Source organism: Coccidioides immitis, assembly GCF_000149335.2.
Source record: "Coccidioides immitis RS genomic scaffold supercont3.3, whole genome shotgun sequence".
Taxonomy (NCBI): Eukaryota; Fungi; Ascomycota; class Eurotiomycetes; order Onygenales; family Onygenaceae; genus Coccidioides; species Coccidioides immitis.
The window spans coordinates 987,135-1,014,914 of record NW_004504308.1 but is presented as its reverse complement, the minus strand read 5'-3'; the positions used below and the strand labels follow the sequence as shown (position 1 = coordinate 1,014,914).

The window sequence follows — 27,780 nt, the reverse complement described above, 5'->3', positions numbered from 1 at the left end:
ACCCCGCCAATCTAAAACGTGGATGATATGGGGCACCAGCCAGGCAGATGCTCCTGGCTTGACAAAAAGGAGCATCAACAATCTGCCATGCATATTAAAGCACAAAGGTTAAGATCTTAGCTCTGAAGTTTTTGGCAATTGAACTCCGCCCTCTTTTGCTGAGTCAAACCAGAAACACTGAGTCAAGCATCTGGATGAAAACCTTAAGTGGTACATACAAAAGAAAGAAATGATGCAGTTGTCGGATCAATACAAACGCCTCACATGTTGGGGTCCAAATTCACATAACTGCCACGTCATTGTGGTGTCAGTTACTCCAACTCCTCCAAAATGAAGGGACGGCACCAATGGAGAAACAAGCAGACAGAGAAACAAGGTATTCGAAGGGATAGCTAGGTATGAACCACTCTCAATTACAAAAGAATACTACACCAACACAATAGACTCACACAACTTGAACACATACACATGGACAAAAGTTCCAATGATTTTTTTCCTTTCTTTTTTTTTGGTGAGAAATCCGTGAGAAGTGAAAACAATCAGGGCAGCGCCATCAGATGTGGAAAAGTAAGGCACAGGAAACTGATATGATTACAGGGAAAAAAAGTCTGATAGCGAGGCGGCATATTGTTGGTGACTGGAGACCAAGAAATTTTGAGAAATGAAAATAGAAGAAAACAATGTTGGGAACTCCCTAACAGTTTGGCAGGATAAGAGCAGATTGTGGTTAGTCAGCAACAGCGACTGGCCACTTCTCACCTTTCATTCAGGGTTGGGACGAGCGTTTTTTGTGGTTTAATTCACACACAAGTACAGCATGAAAACATGCGACGAAAGCCAGATGTAGGGTATTCAAACATGGCTTATGAACCTTGCACTAGTGAATGAAAGGAGGCCAAGAGGTCAGGCCATTGAAAGCGGCCTTTGCAGAGCAAAAGCATACTTGAATAATCAAGTCATAGTTTCATGGAACAGAGCTGGTTGGCATGCGACTATATTGAGATATAATTCGCATTTTTCAAATAGCAGGTGATTCGACTGGTGCGATAGAAAAAACACACCGTAGATGATAATTCATTTGGTGAAGAATATCAATCACTGAAGTCGCTGGCGTTTCCGATCCTCGCATGTTGCAGCATCCTCTTCCTCTGCACGTTCTCTAGTCTCCGCTGGGTTGAGGAGAGAATGCACGTTGCTAGCCATACTTGATCGTCTCGTGGCTGGAAGGGACTCTGTAGGACGGAGAAATTTGGAACCTCCAGTCGGCCATCCACCTTCCGAAGGCTGGGCGGGATCTAGTGATAGCGGTGGCGTCGCGTGTCTTGGAGTACCTGGCTGTTGTCGTGGTTTCCCCATTTCATATTTGGCGAGCACATCGCGGACCTGTTGATCAGCTGCATTGGGTGCTCGTTGAGGTGACGATGGCCATTGAAAGGACGTTGCACCAGCGGAAAATGGCGAAGGCCCGGGAGTTGGCCAGCCATGCTGCCGAATATCGGCTGAAGTATGACGTCTACCCATATTTGCGCCGGGTGGTGAGGAGACAGACAGAGGGTGTGGTCCCGACGGGTGCGGTGAGACTTGCGGCCTAGTATAACTAGCAGAATTACTCGCGCCACCAATAGACCCATATCGATGCGGGGAGATAGAGATATGGGGCGGTATTGGTGGGCGAGCAAGAGAGGTTCTTCGAGAGTCTTGAGCAACTTGGCGGGGAGACAGCGGAGGGCCGGTGTCAACGGTCAAGTTTTGGAAATAAGGCTGTCGTCCCGGCATGAGCATATCATTCGGCGATTCGGGTGCACGCGCAAGTTCAAGCTGTCTGGCAACTTCTCGTTGCATATTGGCGGCTTTTTGACAGAATTAGAATGGATCTTCGTCGATTGCAACACAACCAGACTTACCTTCTCGGTGAATGGGGTTATCTGCATCTGGAACCAGTGATGTGATAAAGCGAGACATCAAGTTTATCCACTAATGATACAACTTAATTTTTATTGCCAAAACCCAATTGAATGGATACGGAATACATACCTGATGACAACGGATTAAACTCTCTGTGAGTGCTTGGCATCTTGAGCTCAGTAAACTGTGCTGATCTTCCATACGGGTTAGTCGCGAGTGCACTTCATAGAGGGAATGTTCGAGATTGACAACTCGGTCGGGAACCTCTGGGACGGTCTCCGCAGGGGTGCCTGGTTGAGAGGCGTTGTTGTTCTTATGCGCTGAGAACGAATCGCGATGGATCAATGCATGTCTTGACGCGCGCCTTTTGATTTCGCGCAAGCCTGACAAGTCTCCTTTTCTAAAACTTCCATTTCCATGTCGAAACTCCCACATCGGCGAATCGGGCGAACCGGTATGGAAAACATCGCTCACTTGGCGGGCAAGTTAGCAAAGACTCTCCGAGAAATGTGATGGTGACTTTACCTTTGTGAAACCCGTACATGTTCAATTGTCTAACAAACGAGGAAATATTCGTGTGCTTGAAATATTGTCTGGTGCAAATGAGTCAACATGATCCTCCGAGAGAAGTGTGCTGGGCGACGTACGAGAGAACCTTTGAAAAGTCCGACGATGGGGACATGACAAAGCTCTCGTTTGAGCTCGACCAGGATATTAAATGCTGAATGCTCGGATCTTGCAGCATGCTGCCAGATTCGTGTTAGAGAAATTCGAAAACAAACGGCTCCAGCAGTGTGAGTGCACGTCCTACCTGTAAAGCTTGTGTATGAATGCCGTTTGTACCACTTTGGGCTGCTGCGCCGCAGCTGCAGCACCAGTGGGTTGTCCAGAGGCATTGTTTTGGGATGCATTTGATTCTGCTGTATTCCCATTGGTATGATTGGTCGGCGCTTGCTCGATTTCAGGGCTGCTTTGCGACGGCGGGCCCATTGCAGCGGAAGCGGGCGGGCTGACGTCCATAGGATCACCTGGGGAAGGGTCGGAGGGCGAGATAGAGGCAGAGAGGACGGGGATGGTTCTGGGTTCGGTCGACATCTCCACTGGCCTTGTGAAAGGATTTCTTGATGGGGGTTCGAGGACTCGACTCATCGCAGCGATGTAGAATGGCGGTAACGGAGGACGGGAGAGGAGCAGACCGCTGGAAAGCAAGCCGCACGGGGAGAAAAGGGAACCGAAGAAAAATTCAAATTCACTTCTAGTCAATTACAGCAACCGACAGCGATGAAACCACGCTCAAGACAACCGCGGCGGCCTCGATGGCGATATTCACCATGCACACTGCACGGTTGCGGAAGACTGGATTGTTGCGCCCGCTCGGGTGGGGATGTGGCACTGGGGAAAGCTGGACCCACAAAACGCTGGGATAACTGCTCCGTAGGCGAGGAATAATCGGTACATTGGCATTCAACCGCGTGTAAGAGCCGGAGCCGTGGCCATATTTCGACTGTCAAGCTCTCGAATCGAGGCGGCAGAGGGAGGACTCGAGATGGCAGGCGAATCCGGTCCGGGATGGAATTAGTTCACCAACCGACCAGTTGGAAACCTTCAGGCTAACCGTGGGAAGAGGTGACAATCAACCACAAACAATCGCGATAACGACAGTGTGGAGCGGCGCGAGTCGCGTAGAGAGTGGTTGTGTGCTGTAAGATCACGTTAATAATAACAATGACGTTGCTCGAGGACAGCCACTGAGGAGGAGACAAGGAAAAGTGACTTGTGGAGGGGAATAAAGTCCTCTGTTGCCAAAAACAACGTGACACGATGAAAATGCGACTCCAGGCGACAAGCAAGTTTCTGGGCTTTTGCTCCTCGAAGGCAAGGAAGCGCAAGGAGCGACAGTCAGAGGGGGGAAACGAAAATAAAAATTCAAAAATTCAAATAAAAAAGCAAGGCGAATGAGGGCGCGCGCCGGGGTTGGAGAGCGGGTGTGCAGGCGAACAGGTGAGTTTGAGTGGAGATCCCCGGGAAGTAAGTTCGCTAGGACCTGCAGAAGGACTATCGACCGACGGCGACAAAGGTGCTTCACTATACTCGTTTCCGACGGTCCTTTGTCCCCGGACGCATTCTCGAAAAGGGCAAGCTGCAGCACACATCCCTGATTGGAGATGGAAGCACCTTGACTTTTTACAAGGGCAGATGGAAGGCTGAGCGAATGCTGCGGAAGCTATTTCTGGAATTGCAAAAGAGGGAAAAAGAAAAAGAAAGGAAAAAAAAGGGAATACCTGGGGCGTCGGAAGCAGAAGTCAGCTCACATGGTTACCGAATAACCCATACACCAAGAAGTATTCTTCTTTCAGGCTGAAGGTTGCAGGATCCTGAAGCTTTGTCGTGCTCGAGGGCGAGGAGAGATGGCGGTTGGTCGCTTGGGAGCTGTCGAAGTCGAAGCCGAGCAGCCAACTAACGAGTGACTAGCGGAGACGGGAAGATCTGTAACCTTCCTCGTTGCCTGCTTGATTTTAATAGTGCTTACTGGACGACCTGTTGTTTTTAGGAACTGCAACAGGTCCCTGTCAAAGGCGATCCCGAGGGTCACCAAGATGGCACACGAAGCACATCTCCATCCACCATTGCTGCAGGACATGCATGGTTGTGGGGAGATCCCTTGCGACCTGCATGTCATGTTGAACCTCGTTTTCCCACTCCTCTTCTCTTCTCTTCAACCGCATTGCGCCCCCCCCTTTACCCAAGGTTACTCCGCTCTCCTTAAAATTAGAATCACATACTCTGTAGAGTGTCCTGTATTGGGTTTCTATAAACTTAGAAGGGACGGTGGTACCTAGTTATTTCAGCTGCCCAAACTTTCCATCCTCCAGGCTCTCATAGTTACTCTCAGCTCTCTACTTTGCATGGAGGCGAGCAAGGATAATGGTTGCCCCTCCGCCACCAACCTTCCACTCGATCAACAATAAAACACTTCTACATATGCCTGTGTTCGAGAATTGATGACAGGGGCATGAGTTCAAACCCAACATAGTATCTCCACATAACACTTGCTGTTGAAACACACCATCCAGATCGAAGGATCAACCAAAATTGCGGGAGATCTAAAGATACGTAGTTAATCCCATTGCGATGATGCGCCCTAGTAGATAACCTTATGCCGCGGAGCAAGAGCTGTACCTGATATGGAATGCCCGTGGAACGTTCTTCGACACTATAAACTAGGTCTGGACATCGGTCCACCAAAGCTCGGCCAAATGGAGGAAAGGGGACTTGACGAACCAAGGTTGCCGTGGGGGCTCATGGAATAGGTGAGGTTAATCCGAGGACCAAGGAGCATTTGGTTCGAGACAAGTCATCAAGCCAATTTATAAATATTTGAAACTTCCGTTCGATCTCAGGGGATAGAGAGACTTGTGCGTTAGAATATAAATGGATCGAGAGCGGCAGGTCAGAAGAAAGGAGGTAATGTTGAATCCTGATCTGCGCATTCCAGCCAGTTCTGACGCGCCACATGCTTTTCTCCCCGGTCAGCGAATTGACAGTCTTCTCATCACTGTGTCCTTCGGGCCAAAGGCCATTGTATGTATTCCGTACTGTACTATATGAAGCACACATTCAAAATACCTTTTCTTTCATTGGCCTCAACCGTATCGTCAACGTAAGGGATCACGCGGGTATCCGTGTGGGCTCAGCTTGGTTTCGAGACACAGATTCACGGAACTCCCTAGAAATGTCGGCTTTAAACTTCCGGCCTTGCCGGGTCCGTCTTAAACCAAAAAAATAAAAGAAAGTTATTTACTATATCACCCTCCTCAGGTTCAACAGAGAGGGATGATGCGATAGATCAAAGGGAGCGGCAACGCAGTTACCAAGTGAGATGGTCAAAAGGCGTAGTTCAGGCTACACCCAAAGAGAATTGAACTGTCAGTTGATCAAGCACCCGGAAAACGCTAGTAAGCTTGGCGACATTTTAGCACCGAGGTAAATTTCAGACATTTTAGGAGACCGTTGAGTGTGGTTCTGGTGGAAGCCCCCGAAGTTAAAGGGCCTTGATAGGCGCGCCAGTTTTCCTAACATCCACTCAGCCCCCCAAGCAAAATCACTAGCTTTCTCTGTACTCCGTACTGTACTGTACTGAAATTTCAGCCAAACGGACAGAAATACAACCTTTTGAAACTTTGGCCGCCTCTCCTTCATTGAATCAGCAATCTGTTGTTTGTATATGTTTTGTTATAGGGTTGAACAGCAGACAATGCAAGTGGAATGGGGAGTCATTGAAGCATTCTGCTAAACCTTGGAAGTGCTAAGTGGCAACTCCTTGAAATTGCCAAACTGTCTCAAGCTTGCTCAGTGGTTGCATGCTTCTGACGGTGGAATGGTGGTCATGCGATCACCCGTCCCCATCTCATTGCATGTCATATTGAGCCTGCATAGACACAACTTCATGGTCACACATCTGGTGACTTATCCTCTTCGTGCATTTTTGCTTTGTTGAAGCCTCCATCTGGTCTTTGTTTTCGGCAGGTGGTGCCTCTATATTCCTTTTTTTCTACCGCAGCCAGCTTCACGAAGGCACCCGGGAGACCGGCTGTTGATTGACTTACCGGGAGGAATGTGTTCCGCACATTTCGTGTAACCTCCCAGACGAGTCTTTGTGTCGCAACGGCGTCTAACACCACGGGTTGGTTGGCGCAAAGGTGGTACAATGGATCAATATCCTTCAAGTTCCGTGGATGTGATTGACGCCTTTCGAGCATTGACTGCCGAAGCGCGCAGAAATGTGTATGCACAACACCCCCTTTTCGGGTTGTGAAAGTCTCTCGCAGCAGAGATTTTTCACACATGCCTGCTCTGTCTGGAGTCGAAGTTACCCCAGAGTACGGTGCTAATCTTCTGCAGATGCCGTACTTTAGTGGCTGAATTCAGCCATGCCGAATGCCATGAAGTGTGGGATTTGATTTTCAACCGATTTCACTTTGATGTTCTTGAAAACCTGCCTTTGGAACTGTCTGCACGCGTTGCGGGTTATCTCGAACCTTCGGAAACATTTAGGTTACGTCAGGTAAGAGAGCACAAGCTGCTGCAGGATAATATTGGTGTCATCCAGTAACCCTGATTCCCTACAAATTAGGTCTCAAGGCGATGGAATGAATTGTTTTCAACACCAGCAATTTGCGGTAGCAGTTTCCGCTCTTTTAATTCCCACCAGATCCTCAACACAAGTGCTGCTGAATGGAAACAGAGTTATTCGAGATATGCAAAATGTCAGTTGGCTTTGAGGACAGGCAGGCCAGCAGGAGAAGCTCTCTACAGTGATATATCCAGTGACTGGTCGCAATGCAACGACAATACCATATCTTACTCTGACGGAATGATAGCATGGGCTAAGAATCAAGTGATCCTTTTACTCTGCCTACGAAGCGGGCGTGCTAGATACTTTAATACAGCAAACCGTCAAGTTGTTGTGTGTGTTCGGGTGTCCAGTAGGATCATAGCTGCCCTCACTTCTCATGGGTATTAATCCCTTTGTCTCTTATTGTGTCTCAACCCACATGCAAGCTAACCTATCCCACTTGCAGCTCTTGCCAGGTATGGAACCATAAGTCGGGCAAAGAGGGCATGCTACGCTTGCCTTCTGCCAACTACAAAGTCTCGCTTGGTTATATAAGACATAATTTCCTTGTCGACGAAGACACTATTGCCGTTTATCTAGCTGGTAGCCAATCCATAATCGTTTGGGACTTACAAACCGAAACGTCTCGGCAAATTTATATTGGCGCGGAACCCTTCCATATATTTCTCGATGCAAAAGGGAAAACCTTGACCGTGATGCGTCTTGAGGATGCTCATGAGAATCTGGTATACCGTCATGGTGACCACATTTCACAGATAGTTGGCGTAACTTATTCCATTGATCGGAATAGCCGCAGTGATCAGCGTTCCTTCTCCTTTCCCCTTCCAAACTCCGTGATGTCCGTCGATTTACGCCTTCATTCATGTCTCAATAACATCAAGAGTTGTTGTTTTCGGCTTAGCACGACGATATCCCACGATAAGAAAGACGATGCCCAGCCCTTAGCTGTCGGGGAATTCATCACATTTATCTCATATAGCAACATCCTGAACAGACCAGTTGCTAGGTTTTATCCGGAAATACCTTGTGGCGAGATGGATAAACGGTGCCTTGCGACGGTAATGTCTGAAGGTCTGGTATACTATTTAGCCGAAAACGACACAGATTCTTCAGCCATTGTCTTGGACTATCGCCGTGGAGAAGCCATTCAGGCTCCCGGAATAAACCTTGCAAGCGGAGTTTTCGGCGGCAACTCCCAATACCCCTGTTATTGTTTCGGTGACACCTTCATTTATGGAATCGGCCTTTCCGACGTGGTTCGTGTTTGGTGTTTCGACGAAGATGTGATGGCGGGTGGAGGAATAGGTCGCCACGAGATATTTAGAGACCGAAGAGATCTTGAGAGCTGAACTTGCCAATGTGAATGGCAAGTGATTACAAGCTCATCCGGAAAGGGAGAGGGAATTCGTGAAGCTGGGTGTTCCATTTTTAGATTTCAGGGTACCTTTGGTTGCACCCTTCGAGGCTGTTCCATCCTCAGCCGAAGCGTAATTATTCATCATCTCTCCTTGTGCCCCTTTTGCTGGCACAGAGGTGGGAACTTTTCTTGATGCGACGAGTGAATCTCATTGCTCATGTACGAAGGCCTCGTAAATCATGATCTTCATCATCAGGAGGTCATTTCTGACACGAAAAGAAGCTAAACCGAAATTCTCGGCACTGTCGAGTCGACAACATTTCGCTGGTAGATACTTTTCATGCATGAACCGATCTACTCCGTACATCCATATACCCCAAAATGCGGACTATTCAAGATGGTTTTGCACATCAGGCAGATATATATCTGAAGCTGGTGAAGACTACCATAATTTTCAGGCTGGACGAAGCCTGAAGGATTCGTTTCGCGGCTGAGAAATTAGTTGGTATATTATGACGGAAGCATCGATAAAGTTACATTCCATCTTCCAAGAGCACACTCGGTATCCCTTCCGTGGCCTTCTCAAAGAGGCTGCAGGGATGGCCCCAGACAGCTCGAATAACTCAGTCAATCCCCAAAGTAATGGGAATTTTTATCACCCATGCCTGCGTCCTTCAAACATCACAGGCATGAAAATGTCTGAGCTTGGACTGTGGAGATCCCCAGGCACTGTTCAAACCCAGCATTGGTTTTCTGGACCCAGCTGCATCATTGTCATCTTTGGTGCAAAGCGGACCGGGCTGACAAAGGGAAAGTTATCCCTGTTTGGCAGGCGATGATGAATTTTGAGTTGATGAGGCAAACGAGCTAAGTTAGTGGAATATCTCGCCAGCCAACCAGGCCGATCAACCCCAGTTAGTTCACCCGTTCACTGGAGCGAAGTTAATTGACGAGGTTGTGAGAACAAACCTTTTTGGGTCAACTCCCTTTCAAAATTTCCAAAAAGGAAAATTATGCTTCCTGAAGGTCTACTCGTCAGTATTTCAATCGGAGAAGCAACTCCGGGCCTTCAGCCTTCTCATGAGGTGAAGATGGATCAGGCTTGCGAGTCCGAAGTTTCTCAGACTCCATTCGAGGGTCCAGCATTGACCTTCCCCCCCGCAACCTCAGTCTTGTTGGTCTCGGAGTGGAGACGAAACCTATCCCAGCCATTGACTCGGGGGACTCGCATCAAAAAGAAGGTTCATAACCTCATGCTAGTCTCGTGCCCGCCCCTCTTCATGGACCGTAATCCCTGTCATCAGCGTACCGAGAGGCCAACAGCCAGTTCTAGCTTCGATGGAGATAGATCGCTGATGCTCTCCATTCCGTGTTGGACGTCAAAGCCCATGTGGCGTATGGAGATCAAAGCTCGAATTGCTGCCAAATCTTTCAAACGCATAGGAGATACGGAGAAGGTTTTTCCATCCAGAAAAAAACATTCTCCTTTGGAGAATTCAATTTCAGCCACTGCACGGCATACTTTTCAAGCACAATGCCATGATTTGGTGAAGAAAAGGGATGATGCTTCGCCCGTTGAATATATGTATTCTTTCTACGAGCCGGTGATTGTCGACGTGTTGAAATGCATAATTTGTTCGAATATTATTTTCGGTTACGCTCGAGAATGGACGAATCGCTACCAACACTCGAAGCGACTACTGAAATTTTCATTGCTGAACGAACCCTCAACATTCTTATTATCTTCCTGACAGTCCTGGGCTCGGTTATACTCATTCCAACCGCATACCTTCGATGGAGACATGGAAGACTCAAGGAGACCGAAGTCATCTTTATCGTGGCAGGATATCTCTTTTTCCTTGCACATGAGATTCTTCTTCTCCAGATCCTGCCGATGATATATCGTCTGGGATATGTTGCCAATAGATTAATGGACCCGTATCCGGCCATACTCGAGGAAAGGCACTCGGCTGTCCTTTTGACGATTGTATCAACCATCATCTTCTTTTCCGCCCTCTGGTGCATAAAAATCTCACTCCTTTTCTTCTTCCGCCAGTTGATGAAGGGACTACCGAACGAGTTGATCTTGTGGGGGGTGGTTTTTGCCTATACAATAGTTACCTATATTTTCTCTTTTCTCATGGCCTTAATGGCATGCGGCGGGCCTTCCCAGATTAGCAAGACGCTCAACCGTTCGTCGAGCCTGGCTCCCATGTTACACGATTTCGAAGAGAGATCCGCTTACAACAGATAGGATATTGTACCAAGCCACACGAGAGTTTGACGCGCAACATCAGCTTGTTCGGTGGATTCGCCGCTGATTTGTCCACTGATATACTGAGTGAGTGTTCTCTGTAATGCTTGAATTTGCCGAATTAAACGCTGATCGGGTTTTCTGCAGTTACGATTCTGCCATTACGGCTTATCTGGGGACTACATATTTCCAGACAACGCAAAATCGCAGTCTGCGCGATGTTCTCCGTTGCCATCTTGTGCATGATAACGGCGATAATTCGTCTAGTTCAAATCAACTCCAAGACGGGAATCACGAATCCGAATGTCCAATGGGTCGCTCTTTGGGGTACGGTAGAAGCGACTACTGGTAAGTGATCGATGATGAACCTCATATCCCCCTTCCCCCATGATTTCCCTTTTACAGAGGGCCTTTGTCGTACTAAGTCTCTTTTTGTTACCTGTAGCTATAATCGTTGGCTGCCTTCCCACGTTCCGCTTCCTCCGTAAGACTTCCAGAGCTACCGGTGCCTACTATTCACAGAAAGGCTCTGGTCAGAGCTCGGGGCAGCGACCAACAGGGAATACCCCGAGTATTCCGTTGAAGACATACATACCCCGAAACAGCCTTCGACATAGTGCTCTAGAGGTCTCATCGTCAATGGAGAGCTTAGCTCCGACCAACAGAACCCCTAGTGCCCCATCTCATTTACGACAAAGAGCTGATATTTAGATTGCGTTATGTCCTTGACCTCTTTCTCTTTAATCCGACTACCTAGTTTCAAAAAGCAAATTTATACCACTATTAGCTTTGCGACTGCCTGATTGCATATACTTGGCGGTTCAGACAGGAAGCTCTCAATGTGATATCGCAGAGGTGATATTATTGTCTCATATGGAAGAGACTTGCCCAGTACTGTGATTATTTATCTTTGATGCCACCTATATAAACCTGGGGAATGCAAGTGCCTAGGGGAATTATTATTATGACTGGCTTTCAGACGTCTATTATCTGACGACAAGCCTTATCTTCATGATACAAAATATATTTATTTACAAAATTATAAACTACTTTATAGATTTTCTGTAAAATACAAGGCCAAAGGATTGTTGCTCCTTCATTGTCCAAGCTGACATCCGGTTGCATCAGCCAATTATTATTCAACATGTATAAACCATCGGACACATAATGTACGGCTATCTTGGTCTCTTCTGTGACCCATTATTCAAATTGCCAGGTCTGCGATCTTGAATTCCGCATTGCCTATCGTTACACACATCCCCCATTCAAAATCAACACACAAGGTTAAAATTGGTTCTTGATTCACACGTCTGATCTAAAGGGGCCCAATCACTGACTCCAGCGACACACATGGGATACGAATGTACTGCTATCGCTGATCATGGTTCAACAGAAGACATATCCAAGGCCAACTTTCTCTGCGTTCTCATCGAGATAGAATCCATCGCGCAGGCCAAACACGGTCAGGTCGATGAGATTATCCACTCATGTGATACGAATGTCAATTCGATTCCTGTACTCCGTAATTACATGTAGAATGTGGTTGTATACTTTCCCGCAGAAGCTGGTCCAGAACGGGATAGTTAATGTGACGGCCTCGTGCAGCTGCAGCAGTGGTGCATGTCTGTTGAGAAGAAATAGAACGCTGGGGCTGCGTACGATGTCCAGCCACATTCTGTCAAGTCGAAGGCCTACTCTTAATTGAGCCTATTGCCTTTTTTTAATTTATTTATTATTATTATTTTTTTTTTTTTCTTCCGCAATGGTGCATGCGATATTGAACCCCTAGACTAATGCTATCGGATCACGAATAAATATGTTCGAGGGTGTGGAGATGGAGGCATTTCTATGGGGAGGCCCTGTCAGCCTTGATGGTGTTCGGTAGCTGTACGGAGTACTCCGTAACGTCCAAAGGTTTCTATAATCCGACAGGAGTTCTGCTCTTTTAACTAATGGACCTGGCGTTTTTTGGGTAATTTCTCTGCTGAGTTGAGTCGTTTCTGGAGACTGCTGAAAGGATAGCTTTGTATGCAGGTGATATCACAGTCCTGCCGCTCCAACAGTAGCCTCAATCTCATCCTTGCCGCCAATTACCTTTCCCAGAGCTCGTGTTATTACTTAGCCGCGGACAAACATCCCCATGCTTTTGAAGCCTGTGATGACTTGTTTGTGCTGTTTGCACGGATGATAAAGCCTCGGCATTGGGTGAACAAAGTTCCGAGTTATTCTCAGCTCTGATTGGACAGGGCCTCCCCAAGGCATCCACTGGGCTAGGGCTTTGCCCTTATCAAGCCAAGGCCGGCCGTTATCACGTTCTGCCCTTGATATTCTTGCGAGGCCGATCCCGCCCCGCGAACATCAGAGAAATATTTCCTTGCGTTGCCCTTTGATATTTTCCTTTCTTGGAGTAGATAAAGTCTCCTGATTCCGTCAAGCTAGATAGTAGAATCGGTCATAGCGCTGTGATTTACTCTCTTTTAGAGGCAGTTGTCTTTCGGTTGTCCAGTATGGCTTCTGACCCCCCCACTATGACCTGCAGAGAGAAACTGCGTCAGAAGCGACCGCTCGAGATCTTGACGCTTACTGAGTGTTTATCCAGGTCGATATATTAATCAACAGGTTTTTTTTTTTTTTTTTTTTTCCGAGTTTAGCAAGATACCTAGAAAGTCCAAACCCCTCCACTTGGACGCGCATTCGGACAAGATGTCGGAAAAATTCTACGTTACATATAACCAGGTACGCCCAAAGATCGGTTGCGCTGTCGAACTTCGAACGGCGATGAAGAATCTAGCCCGTAGTTTGCAGTGCTATAGTTACACAAAATGTACTTTCTTCGGCCGCCGGAAATACCGAACTGACCATACCCTTTTCTAGGTGCATAAACTATGCCAGCAGTCGGCGGATAGAATCCTAAAGGATTTTCGCCCCAATCTTATGATCGCCATTGGAGGAGGAGGATACGTACCAGCGAGAATATTGAGGTCTGTGTCATCTCGCTGCAGTCCATGATAGACAATCTCCGCACCGGCGCAAAAGATCGCGACGCCGCATAGTAGCCAGACACCTCTAACAGATCTCAAACCTTCAGATCGTTCCTTAAGCAACCTGGCGCTCCTAATATTCCTATCCAAGCCATCGGTCTCTCCCTCTACGAGGATCTAGGCAAAGGTGATATCGAAGCTCCGGGTACCAAGGTTACAAGAACACAATGGCTTGATATGAGCTCCCTGGAGATGGCAAACTTGATTGGGAAAAATGTCTTGATTGTAGACGAAGTTGACGATACTCGGACGACTTTAGAGTACGCAGTCAGGGAGCTAGAGAAGGACGTGGAGCTCGCACAAAAGCAACTTGGTCGCCAGGGAGAGAAGACCACATTTTCGATATTTGTTCTTCATGTGAGTGAATCTCGGACCATTACAGGACATCGAAGTCTTGTTGAAGTATGGCGCGTTTTGTTGCTAACTTGGGCCCCTAGAATAAAAATAAAGAGAAGAAGGGGAAGCTACCCCCAGAAATGTTGAAAGAAGACAGATATCTTGCTGCTGTCACCACAGATGATGTCTGGATATGTTATCCATGGGAAGCTAAGTAAGTTTAGCCCATGCATCCTTGCACCCTTAAAACAGCTCAATCTTTCGATCGAATCTTGGCGCCTATTTTGCGAGTGAAGGCTTGGTGATTAGCGCTCGTCGTCTTCTACCGTTGGATTAGATTTTCGCTAACCCCGGGTGTACTAACAGGGACATCGAAGAGCACGACAGACTCGCTGTGGAACACCCATTGGTGTCATAACTTATCAAAAACAAGGAACCATTGATTTCGTGTTCGCTCAAGCTGTCTTCGTAGATACTCCGAGCCTGGGAGATATCAAACTTCCAACGGAACAGGAAGTGCCGTATATACTGCGGTCCAAACACCAGGCCTCATGTGTGTCCTCTCTGGGGACTTTGATGGAGGCTGCGGGTAGTTGGTGTTTGTTTCACCGAAGCAGTTCTGTGAACCATATACCAATCATATTTGAGGTAAATAAAAATAAAAATAAAGCAACATAGAGACAAGGTATTTCTGATCTTGATGTTATTGGTGTGCCACAAACATATGCTGTATCTCAGTCAAGGCTGCAGCATTGCTAGATCGGTTTTCGTCGCATGTTTCTCACCAGCTTTAGCGAAGCACCGGACCCTGTTTCATGGCTGCATGCCTGGGAACACCTGCAGAACTAGATGAACACAGCACTAGGAAGTATGATTTTGTGAAATAGCCCATCCAGGCCAGTAAGAGTGGGCATTGTGGAGAGGATTCACCAACTCGCCATCCATAAAAGAGCCCTCCCATTGGGGGGTAGAATAAAATTCATGAAAGCCAGCGAATAAATGGGGACAAAAAATAAAAATAAAAATAAAAAGCCAATGCTGTCGACTCCGTCGTAATCCGAATAAATTTACAATATTAAATATTCAAACCGATCCCTCATGTCTCAGTCCCCATTAAATGCATCGACCCCTTTCCTCAAAAGCATAGCAGATGAAGACCCTGTTTAATCAACTTGTACTTTTGCTGCTCGGAGTTGAGCTTTCGCGGTGGTAATCTCTGCTTGCAACGATTTATGAGCGGCCGGAACGTCGTTGAAGGTAAACACCCCCCAGCCGAGTCGGAAGAGTAGGTACGAGCCGAACGCCATGATTGTGTATGCGGGAAGCTATAAGCCCGTCGCTGCTGTTAGAGGGTACATAAAGGAATAGGCGGTCGAGGGCTGGGAACACATACATATGGAATGATTTGCTCTTGGATTACGCCATTCATGGGAACGAGACCGAGATAGAGGGCGAGGTAGAGCTGTTGGGTAAGATAAATGGTTAGCAGAGATTTCGTAGACAAGTCAACGGGCTTGAAGGTTCAGGCTTACTGATGTCAAAAGGAGAATGATAGAGAGAGATTGCTGGGCACGTGTCATCTCGAGTATATTTTGGCGGGGAGGACCTCAAAAAGGGGGACAGCTCTCGAAGGAATGAAGGTGAGGGCGCTGTGACTGCTGTAGTGAGGTGAGCTAGAAAATATGAAGACCACAAATGTGAATTAGTTATATATAACGAGAGAAAAAGAACAAAGTCCGCAGTTCCAGTTTTACAGATGGCCTCAGAGAAGATATCCTTCTCTGCAAGTTGATTGATAGAGGCGATGGTGGTGGACATTGCTCCTTGTCACGTGACAATTAAGTAAAGGTTGGAAGGTTATCCCCGATTCTCAAGTTCTCCCAGAGAACAATCCTTGGCCGGTCACCAACTGACTAGTCATACCTAAGAAGAATTTTTACTATTCGAGCTGGTTGTGATCTCATTTTGAACATGTTCTTGCTTTTTATCACCCAAAATTTGAAGTTGATTTCATGTATGTTGTTAACCAAGAAGATTAGCTCAGTATCGAATCTTCTACGTTGGTTTGTACGGCTAAACCATATCGAAGAAGGCGTAACTGTCGATTTCAGTTTAAATCTAGAGGCGCTTCGCGTGTCCTCTTGATTATTTCCGTCTCTATTTTATTTTTATTTTGCATACTAGGATGAGGGCGAGAGTAGCCTCTGCTGACGCCCCTCGTCCTGATCATACCCTTTGTCGCTCCTTATATCGGTTCGCTACCGTGACATGTGCTGAATGGCGTTTTGTTGAAGCTGAGAATGAGAATCCTTTGTTATGGATGCCGATCTAGGGCTTGGGACGGTCGCTCCTTCCCGCTGGATCTTGTTGATCTGGTATGAATCATTGGCTTTACACGGTGGCGGAACTGACTTTGATTCCAATCAAAATTCAAGTTCAATGCAAAGGAGACTATTGTGCAGTGCTCCAAGACATCCAAGCTGAGCTTTCAACAGTGGATCTAGTTTCAGTTTGGGAACTTCCTGGCCAGACGGGCTGATATGCGCAGAGTTTCAAAAGAGAATGATCGCATGAAGCTTCGATCTCCCATCGCATCAGTCTAATGGCCGAAAATCAACTTTGGATAAGAATCGGCTTTTTATGCTCCATTCCGGTGTACCCTGTCCGGACGTGGGATTTTCTAGGGATGAAGCAAAATGTGTCGGTCTTGAGCCTCTCATCACCGGTCGCGAGTAACCTTTCAGCCACCTACCACCACGGCACTTTTCCGAAATGCCGAAACTCAATTGCCACAACACAATATCGTAAAACAGCTCTTTTTTTGTGTTTGATGAAAAATCTAAGGTATTTACTCTAGCGCACATTTTATCATCCTTGAGCAATGAGCTAAATGTGCGTCGATAGCGCTGCTAATATTGTGCTAGGTAGTCTTACTGGGCACTCTTTATGTGCTCGAGCCCTTTAATAAAGTATTCTAGGAAGACTGTTGGATTCTCAGTCATTGGGAAATGCCCAAGATCCCTCATCACTTCGAACTTCGCTCCTGGAATCTTGCATGCCGTTTCCCGGCTTAGCTCTGGTGTACACGAATAATCATACACGCCGGTGAGCATATAGACAGGACAAATTTTCGTGTTGATGAGATGCATTCGATCCCGTCCATCCCAGCCCTGAAAGTAAAATTTCAGGTCTCCATGGAACATTTGTACAGCTTGGGATGAATATATCCACCAGATTAGTTTCCTGTTCGACATGGGAGCTGTCGGAGAGATCATTCCACAGACTCTTTCAGCGTTAAGAATGGCCTCATTTTGATCCCCCGGTAAGTGATATATCGGCTGAGTGAGTGGCAGGTGATCGCAAGCCTCACATGGAATAACGCCGCTGACGCCTAGTTCTTCCGCACGCAGCGCCACTGCAAGACACACCTGCCCCCCCATACTGGCACCTGACACTATAGGGCGGTGAAGTTTTAGTTTCTCGATGACTTGCTTGATCGCACTAACGTATTGCTCCTCATCGTTTACGAAGCCCTCGGGTTGCGTTTTTGAACCTGGGTATGAGCGTCCGTGGCCCGGAAGATCGAAGGCGAACATCGTACAGCGTTGCTGCAACTCACAATTATTCATCAAAGCGTGGAACTGGCGGGAATCTGCGCCTGCTGTGTGGAGAAATAAAACATGTTGCGGGCCTGTGCCGGCAGATTCGCAGAAGACTTTACTCTTTCCCCAGCCAACAGAGTCTAACCAGACGTACCGACCGATTATGCTATCTTCTTCTGTTATTTCCTCATATTCGACGTGATCTGCGGAAAGTGGCCTTGAATGAATGGCGTCTCGAATTCGATCAAGGGATATCCTCCATAAACGAGCGTGTCGAATGAACGATGCCATATCTCCTAGTACCTGCATACCGGGATTATGCCCCAAGACCCGCAACATGCCCCAATACGACTGCCATGGCGCGCGGGGAACAGCCGCGAAAAATTCCTTCCAGTCATCTTGGCGTGCTGAGAGTGTAAATTCGGCATCCCCTGCAGGCTGAGCTATCTGCGCCTCGGTAACTAGGCCATCATGGATTGAGATTTGTAGCGCAGTCTCTGAACCGGCATCTTGGATGGCGAACTTCGCGGTTACTCCATTGGCCGATGTTTGAAATTCCAAGTCGGCGTTGATGGCGGCTGGAATATCCGCAAGGGCGGGCTGTAGGACTGCTGGGATCATGCTGACGCTAAAGAGGAAAGCGCGATAGGTATACGAGAGACCGGATTTTGCGAAAGGCGAGCTTCGAGATTTGGTCGACCAGTCGTAATCATGCCGCATATGTACTCTCAATATGTATCCCTTGTCAATATGCCCAGTGGAGGAGCTCTAACCTCCGTGATTATCTTGCAGTTGGGAACTGTGGGGCATAGTTCGAGCAGGGCTCTGTTGACTGGATGCGTGCCCTGCGCGCGGAGGTTGAACTTCCGCGAAGTCATGGGGTACTCCGTAGTCCGAGGGATTCTCGTTATCCTCAGCACACTGGCTTTCGAGAGCGAACACGTCTCATGCAGAGGACTCACGGGCCTCATTATCTGAGTAGTTCTCCCGTTGCTTCTATTCCTCTTCTCCTTACGGGCCTTGATACAGCCCGATCTACGGAAGACAAGAACAAGCGCCACTCTGATTTTTATCTAGTCAACTCGAGGAGTATGTCCGAGAGCCACAGCAAGTTATGTAGCATAGCCCGAAGGTCTCTCGGAAGTCGACGCCACTACCCCAGATTTTCGAAATGCCAACCCTCGTCGCAAGCCCCAAAGCCATTTGGCGTCGGCTAACCGAACCTGTCCATCGGGATTTATTATCCCGGCCGTTGCCACGATTCCGAGATTACAGGTCAGTAACGGTATCAATACAGGATTACAATGTTCTATTGGCTTGAGTCTTAGCTGTACGGTTTCAGTACCGTAAAGCTCTATCTCGAAACCAGCTCGCAGACCAGTTACGGTTTCGAGAATAGCGCCATCGTGTCGCTGCTCCACGCGGCCGAGAAACATCGCAGCAGGCGGGGAGAGTGGAGTCGGCGAGGTTCCAGAAACAACCCGTCCATCATCCGCACCGCGCTGCGAAGTGCGGAGTAATTTCCTGGAATTCGTTGAGCGCCTTGCCCAGGCATTATGCGGGAAACGGAGAATGAGTTCAGTCGATGGAAGGAACCTTGATGGCCCAAAGAGGGCAGCATGATGGGTAAGGATGCTATAGAAGATACATTTGTAAGGCAGTTTAAGCATAGTACTCGGTACACACGGAATGATTAAACTTCCAACGTTTGAGACATAGAATTCAACATAGTCAAACGAGCTGGAACAGAGAGTCTTCGCCACCAAAGTCAATCAACGAATCAAACGTCTCCTCGAAGTCTTCACCCCGCCCACCGAGACCATCATTCAAACCGTCCAGTGCGCCCTCCGGCTTCGCAGGAAGTCCGTTCTGCTGGCTCTGCGGATTGCGGTAGTCCGTGTGACTGGGCGCAGGATCCCTCTGTGCTGCTGGCGCGAATAACTTCTCCAGCTGCTGCAACGTCTGTATACTCATCGCGTACGCGCTCTGATTCTCGGGCGGAGGCGTTAGTGTCTGTGGGGTCTTTTTGGTGCTTGCCAAGGAATGTGGGAATGCACATGTCGGGGGAGCAACGCGGCAGTTTGGAGGAGACGAGCCAAAGCGGGGTTCTCGCCGGTTGGTGAGTTGGGCGTCGACCTTGCGGATGGTTGCTTCCAGGGTGCTCATCGTGCGACTGGCGGCCGCGTGGCTGTCGCGGAGCTGCTTAAGGAGGGATATGTTCCTTTGTGGGTCGTGTAGGGCTAGCTGGCACGCGTCTTCAGTGGGAGACTGTGGTGAGGGCGGCTCCAGAGGGCGTGAGGAGGGATATAGATTTTGTTGAGATGCTATGTGATATCGGAGGTGATCTTGAACTTCGGGGCTGAGAGTTTTGCGCTTAGTGCTATTACCCGGCGGGATGAGTCGGACCTTTTCATTGGGTTTGAATTTTGGATGCTGTGGCCTGGGTGATAATGAATCCCCCTGGCCGTATTGACTGAGAAGAGTCAAGTACTCAAACATCTTGTCCACCACACGAGCCGGCATCACACTAAACCAGCGTGCTAGCTCTTCGTCGCAAGGTGGTAGTTCAACAAACTCAGTTTTCTCGAGCTCGGTATGTTCTGAGGCAAAGTGGGCAGGAGATCCTGTTGAGTTCGGAGGTGTACCAATGCTGTATCCAAAATTCCCTTCCCAGTCGTCTGGAATGGTAGCAGACGACGGTCTGCGCACAATGTCTGACGGGACGCTTCCAGCGTCTGGCGTGGAGCTGTCCATGCGTAGAACGGCTTCAGAAATCACTGCGCCCAAGGATTTACTACAATCGAGTCCGATTAGCCAGCGTTTTCGATCTATAGGGTATTGAACCACTTACTCCCTCTTCGCCGTCCGTGTTGGTCTCTTGCGCTCCGGGATGATACATTCTAGCTCATCCAGTTTGCAATTGTAACATGGCACTCCATGATCGGAGACACTGCATCGAACCTTGCGCGATCTGCAAGACTGGCAGGCTTTGGCAGCTCTCTTCCTCGTCGCTCTTCCGTCATTGTTGTCCAAGGCGGCTTCAGATGCCGTGCGCTTCTGAGGACTATCGTGCTGAGAAGATTCTGGCTCCGGAGAGCTATGTTTGTAGCCCATAGTTTCGTCCATTTTCGAAATTTTGTTTAAACAAAGCTTTATGCTGACTGAAACGTCCTTGACAAGCAATCGAGCTGACGTTGAAAATTCTGGAGAACGGCCAGAAGAAATATAAACCACAAAGACCCATAACTACCCCTCAAAATCTCAAGCTCCTCTTCCTATACGATGCAGGAGCCAGGGCCCAGCTCGTAATCCAAGCCGTGGCGTTGATTCGACCAAAGCCCCGACCCATTGGTGCCCTTGAATGGCAGTGGAGCGCAGAGGGAGAAAGGGATTGGGGCCTTTCTGTAAGCGGAACATACCCGAGACCAAACTCAGAAGTATGGGGTGCAGAACCACGGACTCTTCCCCATCCTCGGCCCCAGAGCATGCTTAGAGGAGCCCCAGGAGTGGGATCCCAACCATGGAATGGCTAATTAAACTCAAGCCGGCTGGAGCCAAAATGCGAATGCCGGTATTCGGCGCTTTCGAGTTCGAGATAGTGCCGAAGTGCCGACCCGCTTGAGCACCAAAATACCAGCCGACCTCAACGAGGAACGGGACATCTCGTGGAGCAAATCTGAACGGCAAAGGATTCCCCAGTCACAATGAAATATATGATGACCAAGCTGTTCCTTCAACGATTCTTGACTCTTCGGATGCGAGAAAATCCTGATCGTGATCTGTGCGATTAGGACCTAGTGACTTCAACGGGGGGTAGCAACAGGAGCCGGACAGGCAGGTAACTATTTAAACAGTTGGCAAAATTGGTCAAAGCGCCAATTCCTGCGTCAGCAGTCCTTTCGACCGTGCCAGTGGTCTGACGGGTAAGAGTTCAAACCAGCCCATGGACTCCGTGGTTGGGTCCCGTCAGCCGAAGGGCTCTGGTTAGCTTAATGTGCGAACTATTTTAACTAGTTAAGGTAGTTCACCACTAAGCGAGCCACACCACTAAACAAGCCAAATCTTCCACCACCAAAATTCCTCCAACATTCAACATTCAATATGTGACAACATGGTCAACAACACCTTAATTAGGCTTGCAATTGAAGATCTTGAATTACAAGAGATCCTAAATTATGCTGCAACTGTGAGAAAGTACTCAGTTAATCAAGAGATTCTGTGCTGATAACATAAAGACTTGCAACTTACTCAGAATGAAGCAGCCTTCTGATATAAGAAAAAGCTCTCTGATATACAGGAGGCAGAGCTTCTGAATTATATAAACAAGCTCTCTAGCTACAGCCTTGCCATTACATCTCAGATCTTATGAAATATTGTACAAGAGATAACAGAAGAGAATATTAGGATCAACTGGATTAATTAATTTTACAAGCAGCATAATGACAAGATTAAATGCATTTATCTCAAAGCAATTAATTAAAATAGGCAGGTAGCAGATAATTATCAGTGCTTTAAGTACTTCTATATGCTTGTAATTTGATGATTTATTTAATTACTTGTGATTGCAGTTGTTGATGCTGGCTAACTATTTGACTACTACTTATAGAATAGTTGGAGCAGAAAATTAATCAATATAATCTTAAGCCCTCAAACATCTATAACTTTAATAAAAAAGGATTCCTTCTAGGCTCCTGTTATGTCTCAAAGTGATTAGTCTCTATTGAAGCTCTACAAACTGGAAAGAATACTGTCACTCAGAATAATAGTTGAGAATTTCTCTTATTGCTCTGCTCAGTCTCTGCTGAAGGAATTGCACTATCTCCAGCTCTTATTTACCAGAGCAAATCACAAGATCTCCAGAATATATGACTAGATGATTATAATGGAAGTGAATGAGTCTACTTTGCAGCTTCAACAAATGGTTGAAGCAATAATAAATATAGACTGGAGTGATTGAAATGAGTTTTCAATTGACATACTAAGAAACAAGCTGGTTAAGAAAGATGTTTGCTTCTACTAGATAGTCATTCCTCTCATATAAATATGAAATTTATTGAATATACTGACTGTAAAAAGATTCTTCTTATAATTCTCCTGCTGCATTCAACCCACTGTTTGCAATCTCTTGATGTTGGAATCTTTGGGCTGCTGGGCAAGGCATATTCCAATGAGCTGGAAGCATTACTATATCAAGAAATGAGCTATATTTAAATAACAAAAAGGGATTTCTGAAGACTATTTAATATGGCTTGGAAGAAGGCTTTGACAGTTGAAAATATACTTGCTGACTTTGCAAAGACTGGAATTAACTCTCTGAATTCTTAATATTAACTATACTGATTTGAAACTGCTCAAGCCCCTATACTGTCAGTTAAATCTTCTATTTCTAGCAATATGCACCAGCTCTGACAAGAGATTAAGAGTATATGTCTCTGGCACAGTCTAAATTTGCAGAGCATTAGATGAGTTATTCAAGCCAGTAAGCAGTTTGCTCTTTGTAATGAACTGCTGGAACATAAGAATCAGTGACTAAGATCAACTCTAGTGATGGAGAAGCAACACTGCAAGCCCCTAGGCCTACTCAATAGAAATAATCCTAGTCAAGCACAGTTCTGGTCTCCAACAAAAGTTCTTAAGACACACAAGCATCTGAATGAAATAAAGACTGAAAAAGCTGATAAAATTACTCAAACACAAGAGACAAAACTTCAATAAGAGCTTCAAAAGAAGCAGACTGCTAGAGATGTTGAAAAAAGATAGATTGAATGAGAGGATGTCTGTAAAAAGACCCAGAAGCAATAAGAGGCCAAAAAAATTAAATGTGCTAGGCAAAGAGAGACACAATATGTTGTTTGTGAGGAGAAGAAGACTTTACAACTAGCAGAGAAGAAAAAATAAGTGGTTGAATGTGCTAATAAATGCTGGCAGTCAGGGCTTCAAGTGCTGGCTTCAAAGTGCTGTTGGAAGGACTCCCCTACTAAAGAGTCTCATTACAGAGAGTCTATACAACCTTCCAAAAGAGAAAGTAAGAGCTCTACAAGCATTCCTAGCAAGACATTAGACTCCCTAGCCAAGAAATCTACTGTTGACATTCTTTTGAATTCTTTCCTATCTACCCCCCAAATCTCTCACTCTGGCTGTAATATTAGGCTGTCCACCTATTTATTTTCCTAACTATACTAATTTCTATGCTTTAAAGAATACATTTATTTAATATTTAATAGCTATTTAATAATAAAGATCTGGTTGTTGAGATATTTAATAAATTTGTTGCGTGGAGCATTTGGCGAAATTTGGCTCGTTTAGTGGTGTGGCTCGTTTAGTGGTGAACTACCTTAACTAGTTTTTTATGTTTGTATTGTTTGCTTAGAATCTGAAGCTATTTTATCATGACAGAGCGACCGAGCCATGGCCTTGGGAGAGACATACACTTATTACAAGATAGACTTTTTGCAGAACATCCACATTGAGAATGAAACCCGAACAAGTATCAAAATAGGATATGGACCAGCCTGACGATGCCAAACAATTCTCTCGCTCCTTGATCCCTCTTCTATTGCAATATACTCTATATGATGCGTTTGACCCCCGGGAAAAAAAGAGTTTCCATTACGCCCTCGACTTTATGTCTGTCTTAAATTTATGATACGGGTCGCATAACAATATTATAGAGAACGTTAACCCTAGTCAAGAAACGCTAGCCAACCACTCGACAGCGAGCGCTATCTCGGAAGAGACACTGGTCGTTACGGGAATTTCATGACCACCTCCATGATCGTATACCCGTCTGATTTCTGGCTTGCTGAAGTGTGCCAGCTGAATCGAGCAGGGATAACGAGGGTCCTTGCTGCCATAGATGTGGACAGTGGGAATGTTGATTCGCAGACAGTCAGGGATAAGGGTTATGTCTAGACCATAGACATTATGAAGGCCAAACTCCGGTAACAGGTGCGGCTTGCCCGTATCCCGGCGGCGTGTGCGCTCCAATCCTCGTGCTTCCAAATTCTCATCCGGGAGCTTCTGGCGGGTACGTGGTCTGCTCTTAGTCTGGACAATTTCCTCAACTTCAGACTGCAGAGTGTGGATTTGAGTGGACATGGCTTCTGCAGTTTGGTTGTGGATTTGCCACGCCCGTTCGGGCACATGGATTCCAATGTGCTCCAAAGCTGGGAGTGGGATCCCTCCGCATATGAAAACGACGGACTTGAACGGAAGAGGCTCCTCTGGGTGTTCGTTCTGGTGGAAGATAATTAGAGAGGAAATCACGGCACAGCCCTGAGAGAAACAGAGCACGCCGTCGTAGGGCTGAGGTTGCCGTCGCATAAAATCAAGAAGCCATATGTGCGCATCGGCTATGCTGGGCGGGCTGATGTCTTCCCAAAAAGTGTAATTTGGAGGGAAGAATAGGGCATCGAGGCCCCATGCGGGATCTGTCTTGTGCGGTGCATCGATAAAGTCGAATGTGTACTTGTCGGGGTCTAGATACGACCGGAACGTAGCTATAGTTATAAATGAGAGTCCCCGCGAGCCTCAGTTAGTGAAAATGGTTAAACGGCAGCCTCTGCAACGAGTAACTATTCTCGTAGAGAGAGAAAATTTGCAACAAAGGGAGAAAGAGGCTTACCAGTCTGATTGCGGAAGATAGCGCCGCTGGTGCCCTTACCGTGCAGGCAGAGAAATCGCATGATGGTTTCTTCCAAATGATAGCTTTCTCATCCCTCGCCCGCCAGAACAAAGGAAATAGAAGTACTCCCTAAGTTTATTCTTTTAATTTTTTAATTTTGTTAATTTTTCTTCTCTGGTGCAAAAAGAGACTGGTGCAAGCCTTTCAAGAACAATGCCTCACTCTTCCAACCACAGACCAGTGTAAGCCATACGGGTATGTGCGCTCCGTTGGCATTCTGCTCAGCCCAGTTAAAATAAACCTATTTCCCCGATTCCCGTTGTCGAAGCCAATTTACATGAAAATAGCAATCCGACAGCTTGCTTACCGGGACATTTAGCGGATAACTAGCTATCAGCAGAGAGGTATTTGAATGCAATACTCCGTACATGTTGCTGGTGCCTAACTGCTGGAAATTCTTCCCCAAAAATCTTGACTTTTGGTCCCGACCGGGGAGCGAACAAAAATAACTATCCGCTGCCGAATGTCGATCGATTGGGGGAAGTGCGCTTGTTGGCCGGGCTGCAGCAAGAACAGGGATCGGGAGGACAAGGATTGTCCCGATCTAAAGAAAGACGGCTGCGTGTGTAGGGGTCGAGGTAGAATTGCTGTGAGTATGTAATTATGTTTGAAATGAGCTTGATTTCCAGTCAACTTGTATAATGCGTTCTTCATCTCAATTATCCCGTTGATTTTGCAGTTGTCTCAATATGTGTGAAATTTCTGAACTTCAGGCGCTGGCTAGGGAGATATGCGCGGCGACAAACCTCATCACAGGGCATGATGCCCTCGCCGGAGACTCTCATTCATCATCATCTGATGATGCTCCCCTTAATGTACGAGATGCCAGACAAAGAGTCCTCAACTCCGCCGCAAAAATCCAGCAGTTGATCAGCGAACCTACAGAATTCCTTGTCAACCTATCGGTTGAGGTATTTTCTTCTCTAGACACCTTTTGGTCAACGATACAAGTAGAGCTAAAGGAAGCCCACATAGTACCAATTAATTGCAAGTATTCAATGGCTCTGTCACTTCCAGGTGCTCGCGGCGATTCCTCTGCAAGGTTCAGTCCCATTCTCCGACTTGGCCAGTGTCTGTACACTGCCTGAACGCCGCCTTCGTAGTGTGGCACGCATGGCAATGACAAGAAACTTCTTGTGTGAGCCAGTTCCGGGCCATGTCGCCCACAACGCCGTTTCCCGCCTGTTTGTCACCAATCCTGCCTATCTGGGATGGACAAGGTTTATGACCGAATTCTACATGCCGGTCGCGTCTAAGTTCTCCGAAGCCACTGAGAAATGGGGAGACACAGTTGCCGGGAACCAAACCGCAGTCAACTTGGCCATGAACACCCAATTGACAGCGTTCGACTTTATCACCCAATCTCGCGAATGGGGCAGGTTATTCTCCGCGTATATGAAGGGTGTTCAAGCAAGCAGGGCGACAAATGTGAAGCATGTGGTCGCGGACTATGACTGGGAAGCCATGGGGAAGGCACTAGTGGTACATGTAAGGCTCTAAAATGCGAGTTCACGCGCAGAGATGCTAACTTTCTTCTAGATAGATGGTGCTCCGGGGAATGTCTGCATCGCTTTGGCAGAAAGTTATCCTGCACTTAGCTTCATAATTCAAGACACACCAGAGACTGTGGGAAACTGTCGAGGCCTTCTCCGTTCTCAGCCAGAGAACGTTCGCAAGCGCATCACGACCGCTGCACACCGTGCTCTGGAGCCACAGACCGTGACAAACGCCGACGTATATCTCCTTCGTATGGTGCTTCACAATCACACTGACGACGAAGCGTCTCGTATTCTCGCCAATCTGGTCCCGGCATTGAAGCAGAACCCCTCTGCGCGAATTTTGATTGTCGACACTCTACTCCCCGAGCCCGGGAGCATTGGAATCGTGGATGAAGGTCTTGCACGCTACCGGGACATGACGATGATGGAAGTTTTCAATACAAAGGAGCGTGACAGGCAGGAGTTTGAGGATATTCTAAACAAGGCCTCTGACGGGGAGGGAAAACTGGGTATTGTGGGTGTGCGAAGGTCACCCGGGAGTACATTGTCCGCCATTGAGGTCTCATACCATGCCTACAATGCAGGCAATGCTTTGTGATGGCCTCGACGGACACGCCATTATTTGCTTATGTAGTTATTATAGTGACAATTATTGAAACATTGGCGTTCGATTCCGAGGAATAAACAATGCACAGTTACAAATGGTTGTTCCTATACTTCGTAGTGTCATGTTTCCATTCATCAAGCTTAAAAAAACAGGACTCACATAAGCTAACTCATTCTTTTCATAGTGCCACGCACGGTGCCAGGATGACCAGTTACTTTGGGCCAACAAGGCACAGGCTACGAGCAGGAGGCGTTGTCACTATTTCTGCAACTGCGCCAAAGGCGTTTAGGCAAAAAAGTCCCCAGCCACCTGACCTCAGGGGCCAACCGGGAGGGAAAAACCTCACCGCCGGTATGTC

At 47.2% G+C, this 27,780-nt stretch overlaps 10 protein-coding genes across 10 annotated transcripts; 4 read left to right on the top strand and 6 right to left on the bottom strand.

The window, feature by feature from the left end:
• Nucleotides 1–68: 68 nt before the first annotated feature.
• CIMG_08549 (HSF-type DNA-binding domain-containing protein) lies at nt 69–3,845 on the bottom strand. Its single transcript, XM_001241385.2, has 6 exons — nt 2,717–3,845; nt 2,553–2,651; nt 2,431–2,498; nt 2,035–2,378; nt 1,905–1,974; nt 69–1,850 (listed from the first exon to the last, which is right to left on the bottom strand). Exons 1-6 carry the CDS (start codon nt 3,052–3,054, stop codon nt 1,096–1,098), a joined length of 1,674 nt encoding a protein of 557 aa, XP_001241386.1. The 5' UTR covers nt 3,055–3,845; the 3' UTR covers nt 69–1,095.
• Nucleotides 3,846–6,121: 2,276 nt separating this feature from the next.
• On the top strand, nt 6,122–9,054 carry CIMG_08551 (uncharacterized protein). The gene is made up of 4 exons (XM_001241387.2): nt 6,122–6,690; nt 6,808–6,970; nt 7,040–7,422; nt 7,488–9,054. The coding sequence occupies exons 1-4, from the start codon at nt 6,614–6,616 to the stop codon at nt 8,389–8,391; spliced, it is 1,527 nt and encodes a 508-aa protein (XP_001241388.2). The 5' UTR covers nt 6,122–6,613; the 3' UTR covers nt 8,392–9,054.
• Nucleotides 9,055–9,804: 750 nt separating this feature from the next.
• On the top strand, nt 9,805–11,373 carry CIMG_08552 (uncharacterized protein). The gene is made up of 4 exons (XM_001241388.2): nt 9,805–10,591; nt 10,654–10,740; nt 10,801–11,001; nt 11,099–11,373. Exons 1-4 carry the CDS (start codon nt 10,024–10,026, stop codon nt 11,362–11,364), a joined length of 1,122 nt encoding a protein of 373 aa, XP_001241389.2. The 5' UTR covers nt 9,805–10,023; the 3' UTR covers nt 11,365–11,373.
• Nucleotides 11,374–13,037: 1,664 nt separating this feature from the next.
• Nucleotides 13,038–15,202, top strand: CIMG_08553 (xanthine-guanine phosphoribosyl transferase). Its single transcript, XM_001241389.2, has 6 exons — nt 13,038–13,158; nt 13,253–13,389; nt 13,528–13,634; nt 13,742–14,051; nt 14,132–14,244; nt 14,397–15,202. The coding sequence occupies exons 2-6, from the start codon at nt 13,357–13,359 to the stop codon at nt 14,446–14,448; spliced, it is 615 nt and encodes a 204-aa protein (XP_001241390.1). The 5' UTR covers nt 13,038–13,158; nt 13,253–13,356; the 3' UTR covers nt 14,449–15,202.
• On the bottom strand, nt 14,651–15,784 carry CIMG_08554 (dolichyl-phosphate mannosyltransferase polypeptide 3). Its single transcript, XM_001241390.2, has 3 exons — nt 15,563–15,784; nt 15,424–15,492; nt 14,651–15,355 (listed from the first exon to the last, which is right to left on the bottom strand). Exons 1-3 carry the CDS (start codon nt 15,608–15,610, stop codon nt 15,194–15,196), a joined length of 279 nt encoding a protein of 92 aa, XP_001241391.1. The 5' UTR covers nt 15,611–15,784; the 3' UTR covers nt 14,651–15,193.
• An 840-nt stretch (nt 15,785–16,624) lies between these two features.
• CIMG_08555 (uncharacterized protein) lies at nt 16,625–18,510 on the bottom strand (the record flags this gene model as incomplete). Its single annotated transcript, XM_001241391.2, has 3 exons — nt 16,625–16,916; nt 16,965–18,373; nt 18,406–18,510. 3 exons carry the CDS (start codon nt 18,508–18,510, stop codon nt 16,625–16,627), a joined length of 1,806 nt encoding a protein of 601 aa, XP_001241392.2.
• Nucleotides 18,511–18,744: 234 nt separating this feature from the next.
• CIMG_13192 (uncharacterized protein) lies at nt 18,745–20,794 on the bottom strand (the record flags this gene model as incomplete). The annotated part of the gene is made up of 3 exons (XM_001241392.2): nt 20,484–20,794; nt 19,380–20,426; nt 18,745–19,267 (listed from the first exon to the last, which is right to left on the bottom strand). The coding sequence occupies exons 1-3, from the start codon at nt 20,756–20,758 to the stop codon at nt 18,745–18,747; spliced, it is 1,845 nt and encodes a 614-aa protein (XP_001241393.2). The 5' UTR covers nt 20,759–20,794.
• A 25-nt stretch (nt 20,795–20,819) lies between these two features.
• On the bottom strand, nt 20,820–21,407 carry CIMG_13191 (uncharacterized protein). Its single transcript, XM_001241393.2, has one exon. It carries the CDS (start codon nt 21,117–21,119, stop codon nt 20,886–20,888), a length of 234 nt encoding a protein of 77 aa, XP_001241394.2. The 5' UTR covers nt 21,120–21,407; the 3' UTR covers nt 20,820–20,885.
• A 2,912-nt stretch (nt 21,408–24,319) lies between these two features.
• On the bottom strand, nt 24,320–25,317 carry CIMG_08559 (EF-hand calcium-binding domain-containing protein; the record flags this gene model as incomplete). Its single annotated transcript, XM_001241395.1, has 2 exons — nt 24,320–25,131; nt 25,257–25,317. 2 exons carry the CDS (start codon nt 25,315–25,317, stop codon nt 24,320–24,322), a joined length of 873 nt encoding a protein of 290 aa, XP_001241396.1.
• Nucleotides 25,318–26,005: 688 nt separating this feature from the next.
• CIMG_08560 (uncharacterized protein) lies at nt 26,006–27,413 on the top strand (the record flags this gene model as incomplete). The annotated part of the gene is made up of 3 exons (XM_001241396.2): nt 26,006–26,227; nt 26,292–26,804; nt 26,856–27,413. The coding sequence occupies 3 exons, from the start codon at nt 26,006–26,008 to the stop codon at nt 27,411–27,413; spliced, it is 1,293 nt and encodes a 430-aa protein (XP_001241397.2).
• Between the last annotated feature and the right edge of the window lie 367 nt (nt 27,414–27,780).

What these genes read in the sequence shown, in the direction of transcription:
- CIMG_08549 (XM_001241385.2), bottom strand. Translation starts at nt 3,054, where the DNA reads ATGAGTCGAGTCCTCGAACCCCCATCAAGAAATCCTTTCACAAGGCCA. An exon ending in TTCATACACAAGCTTTACAG is followed by an intron (nt 2,652 to 2,716) that starts GTAGGACGTGCA and finishes CGAATCTGGCAG; the next exon opens with CATGCTGCAAGATCCGAGCA. An exon ending in GTTTAATCCGTTGTCATCAG is followed by an intron (nt 1,975 to 2,034) that starts GTATGTATTCCG and finishes TTGTATCATTAG; the next exon opens with TGGATAAACTTGATGTCTCG.
- CIMG_08551 (XM_001241387.2), top strand. Translation starts at nt 6,614, where the DNA reads ATGGATCAATATCCTTCAAGTTCCGTGGATGTGATTGACGCCTTTCGA. An exon ending in GCCGAAGCGCGCAGAAATGT is followed by an intron (nt 6,691 to 6,807) that starts GTATGCACAACA and finishes AATCTTCTGCAG; the next exon opens with ATGCCGTACTTTAGTGGCTG. An exon ending in GCTGCCCTCACTTCTCATGG is followed by an intron (nt 7,423 to 7,487) that starts GTATTAATCCCT and finishes TCCCACTTGCAG; the next exon opens with CTCTTGCCAGGTATGGAACC.
- CIMG_08552 (XM_001241388.2), top strand. Translation starts at nt 10,024, where the DNA reads ATGCATAATTTGTTCGAATATTATTTTCGGTTACGCTCGAGAATGGAC. An exon ending in GATTAGCAAGACGCTCAACC is followed by an intron (nt 10,592 to 10,653) that starts GTTCGTCGAGCC and finishes TACAACAGATAG; the next exon opens with GATATTGTACCAAGCCACAC. An exon ending in TACGGTAGAAGCGACTACTG is followed by an intron (nt 11,002 to 11,098) that starts GTAAGTGATCGA and finishes TGTTACCTGTAG; the next exon opens with CTATAATCGTTGGCTGCCTT.
- CIMG_08553 (XM_001241389.2), top strand. Translation starts at nt 13,357, where the DNA reads ATGTCGGAAAAATTCTACGTTACATATAACCAG. An exon ending in TCTACGTTACATATAACCAG is followed by an intron (nt 13,390 to 13,527) that starts GTACGCCCAAAG and finishes ACCCTTTTCTAG; the next exon opens with GTGCATAAACTATGCCAGCA. An exon ending in GTACCAGCGAGAATATTGAG is followed by an intron (nt 13,635 to 13,741) that starts GTCTGTGTCATC and finishes TCAAACCTTCAG; the next exon opens with ATCGTTCCTTAAGCAACCTG.
- CIMG_08554 (XM_001241390.2), bottom strand. Translation starts at nt 15,610, where the DNA reads ATGACACGTGCCCAGCAATCTCTCTCTATCATTCTCCTTTTGACATCA. An exon ending in TCATTCTCCTTTTGACATCA is followed by an intron (nt 15,493 to 15,562) that starts GTAAGCCTGAAC and finishes CTTACCCAACAG; the next exon opens with CTCTACCTCGCCCTCTATCT. An exon ending in AAGAGCAAATCATTCCATAT is followed by an intron (nt 15,356 to 15,423) that starts GTATGTGTTCCC and finishes ACGGGCTTATAG; the next exon opens with CTTCCCGCATACACAATCAT.
- CIMG_13191 (XM_001241393.2), bottom strand. Translation starts at nt 21,119, where the DNA reads ATGCTCTGGGGCCGAGGATGGGGAAGAGTCCGTGGTTCTGCACCCCAT.